Below are 15851 nucleotides of genomic sequence, written 5' to 3'. Positions count from 1 at the left end.
AAAACCCATTACGTAGTAATCATTTATATCTTTAAGATACGTGGCTTAAATTTATGTGTGTGTGTGTGTGTGTGAGTGTTTCTGTATCCGCCTTTTACCCCACGCCTATTTTCGCGCAGTCTATTTAAGTTAATTAAATTCCAGTCTATGCGCCAGACACAAAACTCAGATAGCAGCAAGTTTATTTGCAGACATAGCGACGCTTTTGATAAGCCACACAAGTAAGCACACTCATACACACACACAGTCACACACACAAACACACAGTCACACACACTGACACACACACACACACTGACACACAGTCTGTGTGCTTGCAACGATAAGAGTGCATGTAACTAGATACAGTCAGGACAGCGTCCTTTTGACTCCCTTTCAATGTTTACAATCAGACTTACAAAATAATCAACATAAAAGCTTCAGTTACTTATTAGACAAAATATGTGAGAATAATATAATAAATATCCAAAGTTGTATCTCTATAGAAGCATAAGTCGCAAGTTAAGTATACGTGCAACTTGCAGTTACAGCCAAGTACACTCGGAAAAAAAACATATTCTCAATTGTAACGTAATCAGAATGGAATTTCCATCGTTGATTTTTGAATAGAGTAGAAAAAGTATGCGAAATAAGTATAAAATGTCCTAGTTCCTAAATCAAGAACTTAAATGATTGAATAAATCTAAATTGATGTAATCTTAAGGCGAAATCAGGATTATTTTAAGGATATATATTTTAAGGATTATACCATAAGAAATAAAAAATAAAATAAATAAGAAAAAAGAAGACAAGTTTTTAAAAAACAGTTAAAATTAGCTTAAATTAACTTAGCTTTTAGTACGAGAATAAGAGCTTGAAATAAGTTCAAAATTATCACATTTCTTTTTTTTTTTTTTGAGTGCACTTAAGCAATTCAAAGTGCTTTAAGATTGTGCTAATAAAATACGAATTCAATTAAAAAAACAAAAAATAAGAAAAAAAAATCATCAAGTGAACGTTAAGTACAAACAGAGAGTGAGAATGGGAAGCATGCAACACACACACAACAAGATGCGGCAAGACACAAAAGGACGACAAGAAACAACGAAAACAGGAACAAACAAACATGCGACAGGTTGACTGTTGCGAGTAAGAATCTGAGGCGAAACAACCTAAGGCTTAACTCTACTCACAGTTTGCTGCGTTGAGGTGACATTTGTTGGCGCGACATTCTGTCCATGCTGCAGATACACTAATGGCCCGCCAGTTGTTGCCCCCGGTGCCGATGCCGATGCCGATGCCGCTGCCGCTGCCGCACCGCCTGCCACAGATTTGGGCTGATGCACAATGGGAGGCGGCGGCGGCTGCTGTTGCTGCTGCTGTTTGGCGGCGCCTTTGTCAAACTGATAGTACATGACATCGTTGGCGGGCGCCGAGCCACCATAAAGAGGCGGCGGGGGTGGCGGAGGATCGGCAGTCTGTGCACCGGAGATGTGATATGCGCTGGCCAACTGTTTGGGCGAACCACTGGCACTGTTACTGCAACCCGGCGGCATCTTATAGTTGTAGACGTAGGGACGCTCGTATTCGCCGCCATGTATGTAGGACAAGAAAAGATCCGATTTCGCTGGCTGCAGACCAAAGCTGCCCGCATGCGTATTCCCCGCGGAACGTTGGCCCAACGCACGATTGGTAACACTGCTGCTGGCATAGTGTATGGGATAGCAGCTGGCATTGGCCAGCTGAGAACTGCCACCGCCGCCGCCGCCGCCACCTGTGAGCAGCTGCGTCTTGGTCAAACTCTGTCCCGATAGACGTCGAGTGGGCACACCAATATCCGATTTGGCATCGCGACGCTTCACTTGCGATGCGGACGATGACGAGGGGCCCTGATAGTAGTACGGCGCTGCCGGATTGTTGGGCCATTCGACAAAGCTGCGCTGTCGACTGAAAGCGACACCACCAAGACCACCAAGACCACCACCACCACCACTAGCCGATACCATACCGTTACCCGTTAGATTGCTGGTGCTGCTGCCAACGGCGCCAACAGATCCTTTGCCCATTGCATTGTTTAAACTGAACTTGTACTGATTGTTCTCAAATGTTGTGTAGCTGAGCAAACGATTGCCGGCGCCGATGTTGCTGTTGTTGCTGCCGCTGCTGCCGCCGCCAACAGTTGTTGCTGTTGCTGGCGGCGGCGGCGGCGGCGTTGAGTTAGTAGTCGAACCGATTGGATTATGCACCGGCGCCAGATTTGTATTCGGGTTAGTGGATGAGGAGGAGGAAGCGTATTTATAATTGGGCTTCTGTTGTTGCTGTTGTTGTTGTTGTTGGTGTTGGTGTTGATGGCGTTGCTGTTGTGCGAATAGAGAACGTTGCTGCTGCTGCTGATTACTCACAGTCTGTTGCATGAGGCTGTTGTAGCCACCACCACCGCCATTGTTGCCACCACCACCGGCGCTGCCAATGGACTTGCGATGACTGCCACTTGAGGCGCCAGAGGATTTATTGGTGCCATAGCGAGTGCTATCGCTGGATCTGTGCGAGAAATTAATAACAAAAAAAAAGCATTTTAGCATTGAAATTGATTTACTCAGAGTTGAATATGGATTTAGTAATTTATAGTTTCTGGTTTTAATTGCAACTTTTTCTATCAAGTTGGAAATTTATTTAGAGTTGCTTATTTTTAGTTTATGTTTTTCTTTTTTTATTAGTTGTATATTTGTATAGTATTCTATATTTACCTTTCCGAGGAGTAGGCATAGTCCTGATCTGCACCTAGGCCGGAGTCGGTGTGCTCGTGGGAAACGCGCAATGCTGAGTTCTCCAATGGACTTAGATTGGAGCCAGTGGGTGAGATAAAATCGCCCATGCTCATGCTAGACATCATGCTGGGAATAATAAGAGATGAAAGATGTAGAAATAAATAACGATGATTCATGATTAAACTGTAAATGGATGAAAAACAATGGTATACAACAATATTATTGTTATTGCTCAATCGATGGCCCAATTAAAACTTCAACTTGTGCTAGTTGCCACTTACCGCACCAGTCCGTGTCCATTGTTGCGCTCGCATTCCCGTGATGAGATTGTGCTGGCCGATCGAATGGATCCGTTTTTGGGTGCACCACCGCCATTGCCACCGCCACCGCCCACGCCGCCGACATTGCTATCATGCGGATGAGAGCTTTGGTAGTAGAGTCTACAATTCAGCATTATGAGAAACTGCCAGAGAAGCAGCCCAAAAACATTCGACGAACTCAACTCACCCTCGAATCCGATCAACCCGATTTTTGGCCTGTCCGGCACTAGTTGTTCCGCTGCCATTGGTGATGGTATTCCCAGAGCCGGTGCTCTTGGCACCCACGCTATTCTTGCTGTTGCTCTTGTGTATCTTGAGATTGGAGTTGGCACGCTTCGAGGTCGTCTCCACTACGGTGTATGGTATCTCCCTCAACTGTTGCTCCGACATGCCCTCCGTGTCCACCAGATCGAATTGCAAATGCTTGGCCAGCTCGCTGTTCCACATGCGACTACGCGACTCCGACGGAGACCTAATTGAACAGGTGGATCAGAAAAGAGGGGATGGCAGCTAAGCATTTAGTTTTACTTACTTATTCTTGCGATGCCTCCTTGATTTGTGGTGCGAATGGGTGTCCGAGTGGCTATCGTTGCTGTGCAGACTGCGTGCCACCATGCTGCTCTTGGAAACGGAAGCCTGCTGCACGGAGCTCTGGCCAAGACTTGCCTCCGCTTGGCGACGTTGCACCTCCCTCCACTGTGTGGTCGAATCAATCAGCTCAGCGCTGCCGCTGCGCATCGAGGAGCTGCGATGACCCGAGTAACTGCGTCCCCGAGTACTATCGTGATCCGAGCCACCAGCCGAGTTGTCACGTCGATGCCGATGCGAGCGTCGATGCTTGCGATGATGTGAACGTCCCGAGCGACCAGAGCCGCGAGAGAGTTCGCTCTCATTATCAGAGGTGCGACGATGGCGATGCTTGTGTCTATAGATGATGAAAAGACAGAGAGAGAGAGAGAGAGAGAAGAAGATGTAAGATTAGATAAGAGCGATATTGTTGTAAGTGACAACTGTGACAGCTACTTGTCACGAATAGTGGGAATATTATCAAGGCATTTTCAAACAATAGTTTTTTTGGCTGACAAGAATCGTTTAAGAATCTAGAATCTACAAGAGGCTGTAGCCGAGTTCTAGGACAGCCAATTAGCTTTATTATTATTATTACTTATTTATTTAATTTATTTTATTTTCTTTTTGGCCGACAACAAATTATTGGGCAATGGATACATAAAATGTGACAATATTTATATATAATCTTTTTTGTTCGTCGAATTTTGACTATTTTAAGGAGATGTGTTTCAGAAGCAGGTTGGAGGAATTCATCCTGAACACAGCTAATACGAGTATCAATACCGACAGTAAAACTCGGTGCAACTCTACTCTGTACCCATTTGACATGGTAATTGTACACTGGCTCACAGGTCAGTCACTTAGTCACAGATAAAGAATTAGGTCTAAGAGGGGGTTGGGTCAACTAACTGGCTTCAGCTGCAGCTGCAGCTGGTACTTACCGTCGTGTGGAGCGCGAATCGTTCGAGGAATGACTCTCCACGGAGCTGGAGCGATAGCGCTGCTGCTGATGCGAGGCGGATGAGGAGCTGGCGCGCTGCTGTCGCTGCTGATGATGAGACGACGACGACGAGGACTGCTGATGCTGATGATGATGAGTATGATGACTGGTGCCATGGCCATGACTATGATGACTATGATGATGATGCAACCCGCCGCCCGTTGTGCTAACCGAACGCACCGAACGTGGACTCGAGGGATTGTGACCAAAGAGGGAACGCTGCTGTGATCTTGGCCAAGGAGCGCTGCGCGTGCTGCGCGGCGAGTCAGGTGTCTGCAAATTGCTGCCGTTGTTATTGTAGCTGCTGGAGTTGTTATTGGACGACGATTGTTGTTGCTGTTGCTGCTGCTGCTGCTGCTGCTGCTGATGATGATGGCTGCTGGGACGTATGCCCAGGCTGGTGGGTATGCTGTACGTGGAGCGGTACGGACTGTCGTAGTTGCTGCAAATGGCAGAAAAGCAGTGGATTGAAGTGGGTTTTTGGGGGGGGATGTTCGGCAATTGCAACGCTCGCGCATTATTTTGCCATAAATTTAAATTGTTTAACATAAACGTTGATTAAAGTCTGCTGCATTTGTTGCATTTGCAGCATTTAGGCTGTCTGCCTGGAGAATGGATCGGAGGATCGCCCTCTGTTTGCAACAGCGAGATCGACACAGACAAATAATGCTCGTGTGTAAAATTGAGTAATTGCCGCACTGGCAATCAGCGGGCAATCATTTCGAACGTAAGCTACCCATCCCAGAACCAGACATGGACACAAGACATGGGACATGGGACATGGGACAAGGAACTACCCGTTGCAAGTGGTCGCGCCTTGTGATTTATGTCCCGCTTGCCATGGTGTGGGCAACTTGATTGGACTACCTCTCTCTCTCTCTCTCTCTCACTCTCTCTCTCTCTTGGTATTTCTCTCTCTCTCTGATCTCTGTCTATCTGCCTGCTCCTGGGCTGCCTGATGTTCTTGGCCTTTTTGTTTGCAAATGATAAACGACGTGAGCTATTTGCTCAGCTCAGCACAGCTCAGTTCCCCGTTCCCAGTTCTATCATTCACTATGCTGTTGTCTTGTGTTCCTGGGAAGCGATTACATTGTTTCAGTCCTTGGCTTCTATTACCATCTTGGATAATTTATGCATAGATGTTGCCCTACACGCGAGCGACATTGAGAGGGTCAATGTGGCATTTGCCACTGCTCAAGTTAATGATGATGGCTTTAAAATTACTGATCGCAGAAAAAGAAAACGTAACCTGCCCTGATGGATGTATTTGCAGTCGAGGATGAGTTTCTCTTTTCTTATACTGAATGTAATAGAGTGATATATATTATAATTAAATATTTTAGTGGTATATTTAATAACCACTGACCCGTGATTGCTGTAGCTAGCTCATTATATTTAATGTTTCCCACTCTCTTTTTAAGACTAATTAATTGCATCGTACTTTTTATTTCTACATCAAACGATAACTGCCCGTTACGATCCCCAACTCTCTCTGATATCCTTCCCCTTATAAATCTTCAAGCAGTCATCGTATGACTCAATTTCCATTAGACTCTCGCTCTGGCTTCTTTGACATTATATCCTGGCAACATTTCCTTTTGCGCCAACGTGGACGCTAACGGGAATGCTTCACTAATGGCCGATTTTTATTTGTCCATATATAATTTGATGTGCAGAACCATAAAACATTTAATAAATGTTGCGTCTAGACAATATAACTGCCTTCAAATGGCAACTAAATGGATTTTGAGCACGAAATCGAAAAAGGGCAAACACAAGAGGCAAACACAAACACAAAAACGCAGGAACGACAGGAGCACTTGGATAAGGACATCACAAACACTACAACAATGCGAAGGCGACGGCCTGTCAAAGCCAACACACACACGCACACACACACACACACACCCATACATCCCCATATACACCCACACACAGATGGGGCCCATGATGAAGTGTTTTGTGCATCGTTTTTATATTTTTGTTTTAACAATTGATGTAAGCGGGAATGGTTTTTCACTATGCCAAAAATGGAAAAACTGCATATGAAGCTGCCCCCAAGGGGCTAGCCTGGTTTTCTCTGCTCCTGCAGACAGAGTTGCCCCAAAAAAGAAAAAAAGAAAATCAAAAAAAATATGCAAAAAATGCCCGCATGTTGAAAATTAAAATAGATCAAAGGAAGATGCTGCAATGAGCAACATGAGAGCACTTCCGGCCGGCGAGTCTCTCTACAAAATTATGACCGACAAAAAAATAGTCCAAAAAAAGGACAACTGCGCCAAAAGGAAGCAGCGGGAGCAAGTGTGCACAACAAAATACATACATATTTTTATATATGTACACTCAGCATAAAATTCTGTTCTAAACTAAAGAAAAAATGCTAAAAATAAAAACAAGTCTTATTTAATCGTTATAAATATTTTGGTTCAAATAAATGATTGAACATAAATTTTTGACACAAGCTAAATTAGATTTATGTTATGCTGATATGAGGTTTGATTTAAGAACTTTAGTATTTAAGTCAACAAGATATTTTACTTTGGGTAATCAAGTCTTTAATTTCAGAAATATGTGAACATGTTTTAACGGGGCAACTGTTTTATGATACGAATTTATCCGGAAGCAGTCTTACATTACAATTAAATTATTTCATTAAATTATTTAATTTTTTCCGAGTGTAGATACATACCGGCATTCTATATAGAACTGATGTTGGGTAAATCAAAACTTTTGTGCATGAAATGAAAACAAATGATGGATATTTGGAGTACTCACTTGGCAATGACGTTAGCGTTGTTGGCGTTGCTGCTGCCCAAACTCTGCAGCGGTAGTTGGGGGAGTGGCAGTGGTCGGTTGCCAATCGGGAGGCTGTTGCCACCGCTACTGCTGCCACCACCACCACCGCCAACGCCAACGCCAACTCCGCTGTTGCTGTTAAAAAAGTCATCAATCACGCGTCGGGGCTGGCGCTTGGAGGGAACGCGCGTAAAGGCTGGCGGGGAACGTCCGGCGGCAAGTGCATCCTTCTCCATTTGCTTGTCCGAGCGACTTTGGTTGTGGGTTGGTTGGTTGGTTGGTTGGTTGGTTGGTTGTTTGGTTGGGTGTGGGTCAGACATGCGATGTGGTCGTTGGGCATAACATAAAAGTAGGCAAAAATATTAACACAAATAAGCAACAAAACAGAACAGAAAAAATAAAATATATATATAAAAAAGAAGAAGAAAAAAAAAAACAGAACACATAGTTCAAGACACTGAATGGTTGTTGGCAATAATGAACAGTGAACCATAAAAAGGTTGTAAAAAACTTTCATTTGTTTCACAAATTAAAAACGCTGGCGCAGTCGTAAAATGTGTATTTGCGCCGGCGCCCCAAAACTTTTTGGCCAGCTAATAGTTTCGCTTGTATTCGCATGCCACGTGTATGCGATTTAGACCAAGTTCGTTTCTGTGCGTGGGGGCCAAGTGCAAGAAATTCTCCAGCCCTCAGACCCAAAATGGGCAGCCACCGTCCACCGCAAATGGTAGTCGTAAACATGAACCAAGCCTAGATCCCTGCCACATTCGTCATGCACAATTGCCTTGCATTTTTGGTGCCAGCTCTGGCTTGCCTCTTGGCTCAGGCTGTGTCTAAGGCTGAGGGTCCCGACTCCGACTCCAGCTCCATCTTTGCTTGGAGGCATTCACAGAAAGTCATTAGTAGGCTTTGCGCTCGACTTGAGTTTGTCGGACTGCCTGCAGATCCGACATTTTTATTGGACTTCCAATTAGCTGGGTAGCCCAACTCGGTGTAAACTTGATCTACTATGTGTGTGCCCAACCATGTGCTTGCACTTATTAGAGATGCTCTGCCTTCAACTATTCAACTTGCCTTGACTTAGTTCAAGTGCCACAGTCGTGGCACTAAGTTAACATGGCTCATAAACTAAGGTATGTGCTAACAACAAATGCCATAAAGTGGAATCAACAATTGTTTTTCTACTAGCTACTACTACGAACCAGTTCAAATTGCATAGGCTGTAAGTGAAACTACACTTGAACTATCCATAAACGAGGCGTATAATTTAAACCATTCTCTTCAATTTATAAATCTTCTAATTCACTTTAAATTGGCCTTTGCTTACCAGAACCTATGAATATATTGCTACTGATTTAGTTCCATTATGTAATGAACCAGTTTATAACCAAAAATAAGCTAGCTGGGAGCTCACATTTGGATGAGTGCATTTTCAGCTATGAAACAACTATAATTCAAGCGTAGCATAGCACTGTGAACTAGTTCATTGAGTGAACTGCATAGCCCAGCACTGACTAGTGTGTTGCGCTCTAATGATCTAATCACATGAACTGTGCACATTCGAAATGGATTTCAAGTGCTTGGCTACATTTTAATTGGCTTGCGCTTTTCGGTGGCCGCTGCAAATTGGCAAAAACTGGCTAATAAATTGGCGAAAAGCGCATCTTGGTTGTGGCCCCTTTTGGATGGGAATTCGGCTTAATAACTTCATTTTAATGCCAAAGCTCTCGCCATCACCCACTCGCATGTTGCCTTTATGTACTTCCGGCATATTTCCCTGAAGCAGCACTCTGTGAGGGGTGCGGCTCTGCAGGGAATTTGGGGGGAATGGGGGGCACTCACCTGTGTCTGAAGCGGGAGCCCAGCTGAAACAAATCTGCGGCATGTGACTGCGAATTGGGTAGAGGAGCGACGCGCACCTGTCTGAAGAACGCATGATGCTCCACGCAGCATCTCCACAAATGTTTGCACGCCGATTTGCGTGGAGTTTCGAAGCCATAAGTGCTCAGCTCATTCTGTCAAGGAGGAAATAGAAAAATAGAAGAACCAACGAATAACACACACACACACACACACAAGTGTGATAAGCAGCAAGTCAAGTCATGACGACAACGATGATGACGATGACGACAACGATGATGACGATGATGACGATAATGTCGACAAATGCTGCAGTTGCCAAGTTAAAGGCAAATTGAGTGAATGAATGCCCGGCTGAATTCGGCAACCAAGCAAACTTCCCACATTGCCGATCTAAAGTGTGAATTCTTGGCCAAAAAAAAATATGGCAAAAAAGTAAAAAAAAAACGGTAAAGTTTTCGCTTTTGTGTGCGTCAACTGTTGAAAAAGTTTTTTGATTATCAAAGCGTTAGCACCAAAAAGTGTTCAAGTTAGAAAAGCTGAAGGGAAGAGCTATCTGCTACCAGCTACGAGCTACCAGCTACGAGCTACCAGCTACTTGTAGTCTAACGAGTGCCACAGCGCTTCCACCCACTTGAGAACGCTGACAGCCAAAAAGTTGTCACCAAATGTAAAAATTGGCAACACTGCAGAATGTTTGTAAAAAGCAATCATAGATTTTCCTGCAACGAAACTTGAATACGCTCTACAAATTTAAATATTGCTGAAGAGAACGTTTATGAAATGGGATAACATTGGAAAATGCGTGCAAATTATTAATCCCTTAAGAGAGAGAGAGAGAGAGAATATAACTTATTTGATTTAGTAAAAATAATATTCTAAAGTTTGAAAGTTTAAGGATCTTATAAGTTATACAATCAAATTAGGCACACTTTCATCTATTAAAGATTGGAACTCAAATACATTTTTCACTTTGAAGTATTTCAATATAGTTCATATCTAAATAAATTCAAAGTATAAACTTTTTAATTCATTCAATTTCAATCAGAAATTTTGGAATTTCTCTTTGATCTTGCCAAAATACATCCTTCACTTCGCAATATCTGAATAGAGCCCAATGCAGCCCAACTACAAATTCCTTAAATTGCATCTTCTCAAGCATTTGACCTGTCCTTTTCATCCACGTTCTCGTTGAATAAAAGTTACTTGTTCGAGTGTTGCCGTGACAAGCTATCCCTTGCATAAAGTGCCAGATTATACCCTTTCTTTGAAAGGAGCACTAAAGAACTTGAAGAGCGCACAATGGGAAACGAACTGCAAATTGTAAGAAGCACTCGACAGCGAAATATTTATGGTTAAGGGGCAAATACTTCGACGTCGTCGCCGTCGTTGCCATCGTCGTTGTTGTTGTTGTTGTTGTCGTCATCGTCGACGTCATCGTCTATTGCGATTGTCGCCTGGCGCGTTGAAATTTACATTTTTATCGCTTATCCTGAGCATAAAATAGCGTCCTTTATAATAAACTTTGGCAATGCGCGGCCAATAGTAATGAGCCACCGTCGTCTTGTTGCGCAGCACGACAATCCCGCTAGGCGTCAGGCCCAGAAAGTATTCCACACTGTCCTCGCCCTGCAATGAATAAAAAACGGAATCGAGAATGAGCTAAGTTTGCGAGAGTTTCGGAGTTTCGGAGCAACTTTGCCAAAGCAAAAGGAGAGCCTTTGTTTTAGCTAAAAGTTTCTTTTGGCTATTGCCAAAAAATGTGTTAACAAGAGCAAAGTTTGTTGGCCATCTTGGCCTATTAGCAGCTGTGCGACGCAACGCAGCTTTATGGCCCATTCAGCCATTGCACTGAAAAAAAATATATTCGACATTGTATTTAGTTTATCGCAAAACTTTTGATCAAATTAGTCGCTGGCCATATTTTTCAAAACTAGATTTAAAAGGTAGATTTCAATAGATGATTAAAATATTTCACAAAATACTCCAAATATGTTTAAAAAGTTAGGACGGTTACTTAATGGGAATTTCTACTGTTGGCATATTTATAGTTAAAGCAAAGAATTTAAGATCTTTTAAATCTATGGCACTATTTTTCCCCAGTGTAGATATAGACCAAACAAAACAGCACACACAAAAGAAAATAAATGTAATTTTAGCTGTTAATTAAATTAAAAAAAGTGAGGGAAAGACGCGCCTGGGATGGGGATGTGGATAATGGGGGTGGGGGGTTGGAGGTCGGTTATGGGATCTGGCAACTGGCGCCGTGATAGTCAATGATTTGTGTCTATAAACAAACCGAAGTAGACGCGACGCACAGACCACAGCCATGTGGAGTACAAGGGTTTACAATGCCCATCCTCTAACCCCACCTCCATCTGCTGCCCCTCCCCCTCCCCCTACCACACACACACATATACACACTCATGCGTCGTATTCAAACACAGCTGGTGATTTATTGAGGTTTGATATCAAAGTAAAGGGCAATAAAAAATGCAAATGAAGTGCCAACTTACGCAGCACAAAATCAGCTACGACATCCCCACGCCAGAGATTGTGGGAGTGTGTGGGCCGAGAGGGGGAACGGGTTGAAAATCGGGTTAGCCTGGACGACAGACAGACCAGGCGTGTCTCCGTTGCGAGTGCGGAGCAATCATTGCGCTGGTCTCCCTTCACAAATATGTGTGCGAGCAAATGATTTATAATATTTGCCATGAAATGAAATTAAACTTTGCATTTTCGCCCCTGACCCCTTTTTTATGGCTGGGTAGTGCTCAAGCCAGTGAACCGTATACTCAGTGCACCATCGGCACAACGGTCACATTTGCCAACAAAAAGTCGAAGTTTTAAGTAGACTCAGAGGAGTTCGGTTAAGAAGAAAAATAATTATTTGAATGCAAGAAGAATCAAACGTCAATGCAACGCCAAATATCTTTAAAATATTTTCTTAGATTACCTTAAATCAATGTTAACAATCTTAAAACGCCATCTACTTGATTTGAGATTGTTGATTTTAATATGAGGTTAAAATTCTTTAATAAAACGTTTTTCTAATCTAAAGTGAAACATTTTTTTTCGAATGATTTTATCAAGAAAAACCTTTTGGTGGGAAATTTTTGATTAAATTGGTCGCCTACATATTGAAATTTAAACTATATTGAAAAAATATTGAGACACAAAAATATTTAGCACATTCACGCTAACTATAAAAATACAAAAATAATTTAAAACTTATTTTTTTGAGTTATGATTTATAGTCAGCAAAAATGTCAACTTAATCCATAGTACCAACAACACTGGTTGCTAGTTTGGATGTCAACATATGTTTTGTGTTATGTTGTGTTGTGTTTTGAGTTCTTACCAGCACTGGATGCAAGTCAACGCCATACATGTCATGCCATTTGACTTTGTCCAAATAGTTCAGCTCGGCGCTGGAGGGCGACATTCCTTTCAACTGTTGATGCAACTCGGAGACGCGGCTTTCCAACTCGCTGCTCTGATTGGGCAGCAGGCGGAACTCCGAGACATATCCCTTCGAATGACGCCGCGGATCATAGTCACCCAATTCAGCTATAAGTAAGTTTGGTACAATTGATTATAGTCGATTTGTTGGAATTTGATTTGACTTTATACTCACATTGCACCACAAAAGCGCCGAGTTCGGCGGCCAGTTCAAAGGCAACGGGCAGTCGTCCCTGCAGCACATCCTGTTTGACTTGCAGGAAAAGTTGATATCTGTCGTGTATAAATAAAAGTGTACAAATTTAATTAGTTGTCTTTCGTTGTGGAACAACAGTAGCAGCAGTTAACAAGTTGACAAACAAATCGCCGCATAAAATTATTTGGATACGTCTTTGATGTTTGGCCTAAGCACACAAAACGCAAAACGCACCCAAAACAAACTGTTGACTTTGGCCAAACAACTCATTTAACGAATAGGCGATAAATAAGTTTGACTAGCTGTTATTCTGCAGTCAGGTTGAATTATCCACATAAAAGGAATGGATTATGGATTCAATGCGAACCTGCACACCAAAGATCAAAATGATGATGATGAAACGGAGATGAGAATAGTAAATAATAGTAAATAATATCTTCCTCTATTTGTTACACACAGAACAACCACTTGAATATACCCTATTTAATACATTTTCCAGGGTACACGATTGAAGAGGTCGCACAACAAATTTCCACAATTATTTGCACACAGCAAGCAGAAGTTGAAGTTGATTGTTTGCTCAACAAGTAAATCCATTTGATTCCTATCTTTCCTACATATTATGATGATGATAATGATGATGTCTATCAATATATATATATTTTTGTATCCAAAAGCGCTCATCAGCGAGCACTTTAAGCCCCATGTGGGAAACATGCAACAACCAGCGTCAAAGTCAATTGGCGTTTATTGTGTGCCGCAGACTTTGTATAGCTAAAATAACAAAATTCTCTCTCTGTCGCGACAGTCGCTTCTATAATAATATTCCCAGAGAATTGCCAACTGCTGTTTGCTGCGTTATAAGTGCATTTTCATTTCCAGTGCATTTAACTGCATTTTCGACGGATTTATATGCGCCAATATTAGCGCAGCTCTATCATCCGTTGAATGCGCGAGTTTTGATGATGTTTGGCCAGCGATTGGCATCCGCATTTCCGCATGCATTCTCCCATCCACCGCTCTCCAACTGGCCGCCCGCAGATCTAGTTAGTCAGACAGTTATACTGAATAAGTCCACTTGGTGACGATTATGGCGGCTACGTGTCGTCGTCGTATTAAGCGCAAATATTTGCACACACCAAATGCTTGATGAATGCAGCTCTAACTGCATTGCTAAAGCACGACAATTGCCAACCAGGAGTGGACCATGGTCCAGACACAAGCCAAAGAGCAGCAGCCCCCTGCCCAATTATCCTTGGGGAATTTTGCAATTTCCCACACACGAAAATTCTCGTAACGATTGGCATTTTAATACCCTTGGTCGATGCAATTTATGCAAAGGGGTCAACTTAAGGTCGGCTATTTATATAAGTATGAAGAGGAAAAATACTGAGTTCTATAAAGAATACAGTGAATGAATTTTTGACATAAAATGAGACACTAAATTTATTATTAATGATTTATATTTTATCAGTATTACTACTTGAAATTAAAATTAAGAAATCGACTTTTACTCGATTCTTCTTAGTAGTAGTTCTTCTTGTTTCGATTTGAAAGCATCAAAGACTTTATATTATTAAATATCAACTCGCTTTCCTGCCAATCGGCTAAAAAAATTTTATTTAGAAATATTTTCCAAGTACCTCAGACCAAAAAATATCCTATTTTAACAAGGTATTTACTGGTCGATAATTCTCAACTGGAGCATCCCTACTTTAGTTGTGCGCAATTTTAACCGGCATGATGTGCATACTATGCATAAATGCATTAAATTCATTTTGCACCATCCATTAGTTGGCTGCCCTCTGCGAAGGATGCGCTCTCAGTCCTTCGACCAAGTTTAATTTGCTATTTATTGAATTGCGAGTGTGCTGGCAATTAATAAATTGAATTTGTATAATAAATGCGAAATGCGAAACGTTTAAAATGTAAAGCACCAAACCGAAATGAGTAATGTGCCAGGATAAATTAAAATACCTGTATATATTTTTTAAATGATTGCATTGAATGCATTGAATGCACTCACCTCGTTATTTCCTCGAGCAGTTTGCACGGATCGGCGGCATAGAATTTGACACCGAAGTACAAATCATAGGGATCCGATTTAGGTTTCAGTTGACGGGAAATGCGTGACGCTGGATCCAGCCAGTGCTGTAAAATACCCAATAAAAAAAGGAAATAGAAAAATAAATATCAAATTGATAACATCGCAAGTGTGTGTGGTGTGTGGTGTATGTGAGTGCGACAGCTGGCTGAAGTTGACAGGTGAGTTTATGTGCAGGCGCTTTTTTATGGCCAAACATAAAGGCAGACACACGCAGACACACACATGCAGGACACGCAGGACACACACGCGACACTAATGTGCGTGCGGCAAGTGGCATAAAAGTGAATTTCAATGAAAAGAGGTCTGTGCCAATGCCTGTGTGTGTGTTTTGGGAGGAAAGCGAAATTTTATAATTTGCCTCGCAGGCGCTTTCGTCTCGCCGGCTGCGTCAAAGGATCTCAAAGAGTTGGTCGTGCTGTGGGCTTTTTGTTTTTCCTTTCTAAAAGCAACTCAATGCGCCCCAATGAATTTCAATGAAAACGAAAATGAATTTCAAAAACCAATAAGTTTGCACAGCAGCCAGAGACAAGAAAACCAAAAAAAAACAAGCACAGAGGAGTAGCAGGATATGCCAGTCGACAGTTATATCCTGTGCCTGCATCGGTCCCTCCCCCAACCCCTTTGCTCGTCACTTACCGTTTGATTCTCATCGTCTATATAGCGTATGCCAAAGTATGAAGTCTCGATTAAATTGAGCCTAGCAAAAACGACATCCAGCAGAGCTTGGCCCGGCAAATCATCCTGAAAATAGACAAGAAAATTGTTGTTAAAAGGCTGCAGCATTTTAGGTTCG

General features: G+C 42.4%; 1 protein-coding gene across 2 annotated transcripts in view; it reads right to left on the bottom strand.

Annotated features, from left to right (window-relative positions):
* The window catches only part of LOC6568583 (band 4.1-like protein 4), a 78381-nt gene that overhangs the window by 9545 nt on the left and 52985 nt on the right, over window positions 1-15851 (bottom strand). Inside the window, exons 4-16 of one of the 2 annotated variants that reach the window (XM_032740565.2) lie at window positions 15695-15799; window positions 14978-15102; window positions 12931-13028; window positions 12655-12863; window positions 10770-10922; window positions 9276-9448; window positions 7413-7685; window positions 4579-5079; window positions 3600-3992; window positions 3255-3539; window positions 3029-3187; window positions 2727-2873; window positions 2382-2520 (exon numbers count right to left, since the gene is read on the bottom strand). In XM_032740565.2, the coding sequence (XP_032596456.1) occupies window positions 2382-2520; window positions 2727-2873; window positions 3029-3187; window positions 3255-3539; window positions 3600-3992; window positions 4579-5079; window positions 7413-7685; window positions 9276-9448; window positions 10770-10922; window positions 12655-12863; window positions 12931-13028; window positions 14978-15102; window positions 15695-15799 (2760 nt within the window). Of the gene's footprint in view, window positions 1-1172; window positions 2521-2726; window positions 2874-3028; window positions 3188-3254; window positions 3540-3599; window positions 3993-4578; window positions 5080-7412; window positions 7686-9275; window positions 9449-10769; window positions 10923-12654; window positions 12864-12930; window positions 13029-14977; window positions 15103-15694; window positions 15800-15851 lie in introns of both variants that reach the window. The other variant, XM_043215021.1, reaches the window with a different exon arrangement.

Source organism: Drosophila grimshawi, unplaced genomic scaffold, assembly GCF_018153295.1.
Source record: "Drosophila grimshawi isolate 15287-2541.00 unplaced genomic scaffold, ASM1815329v1 contig_311, whole genome shotgun sequence".
Taxonomy (NCBI): Eukaryota; Metazoa; Arthropoda; class Insecta; order Diptera; family Drosophilidae; genus Drosophila; species Drosophila grimshawi.
Note: the sequence above shows the minus strand (reverse complement) of the source record. Positions and strands in the feature narration are given on the sequence as shown.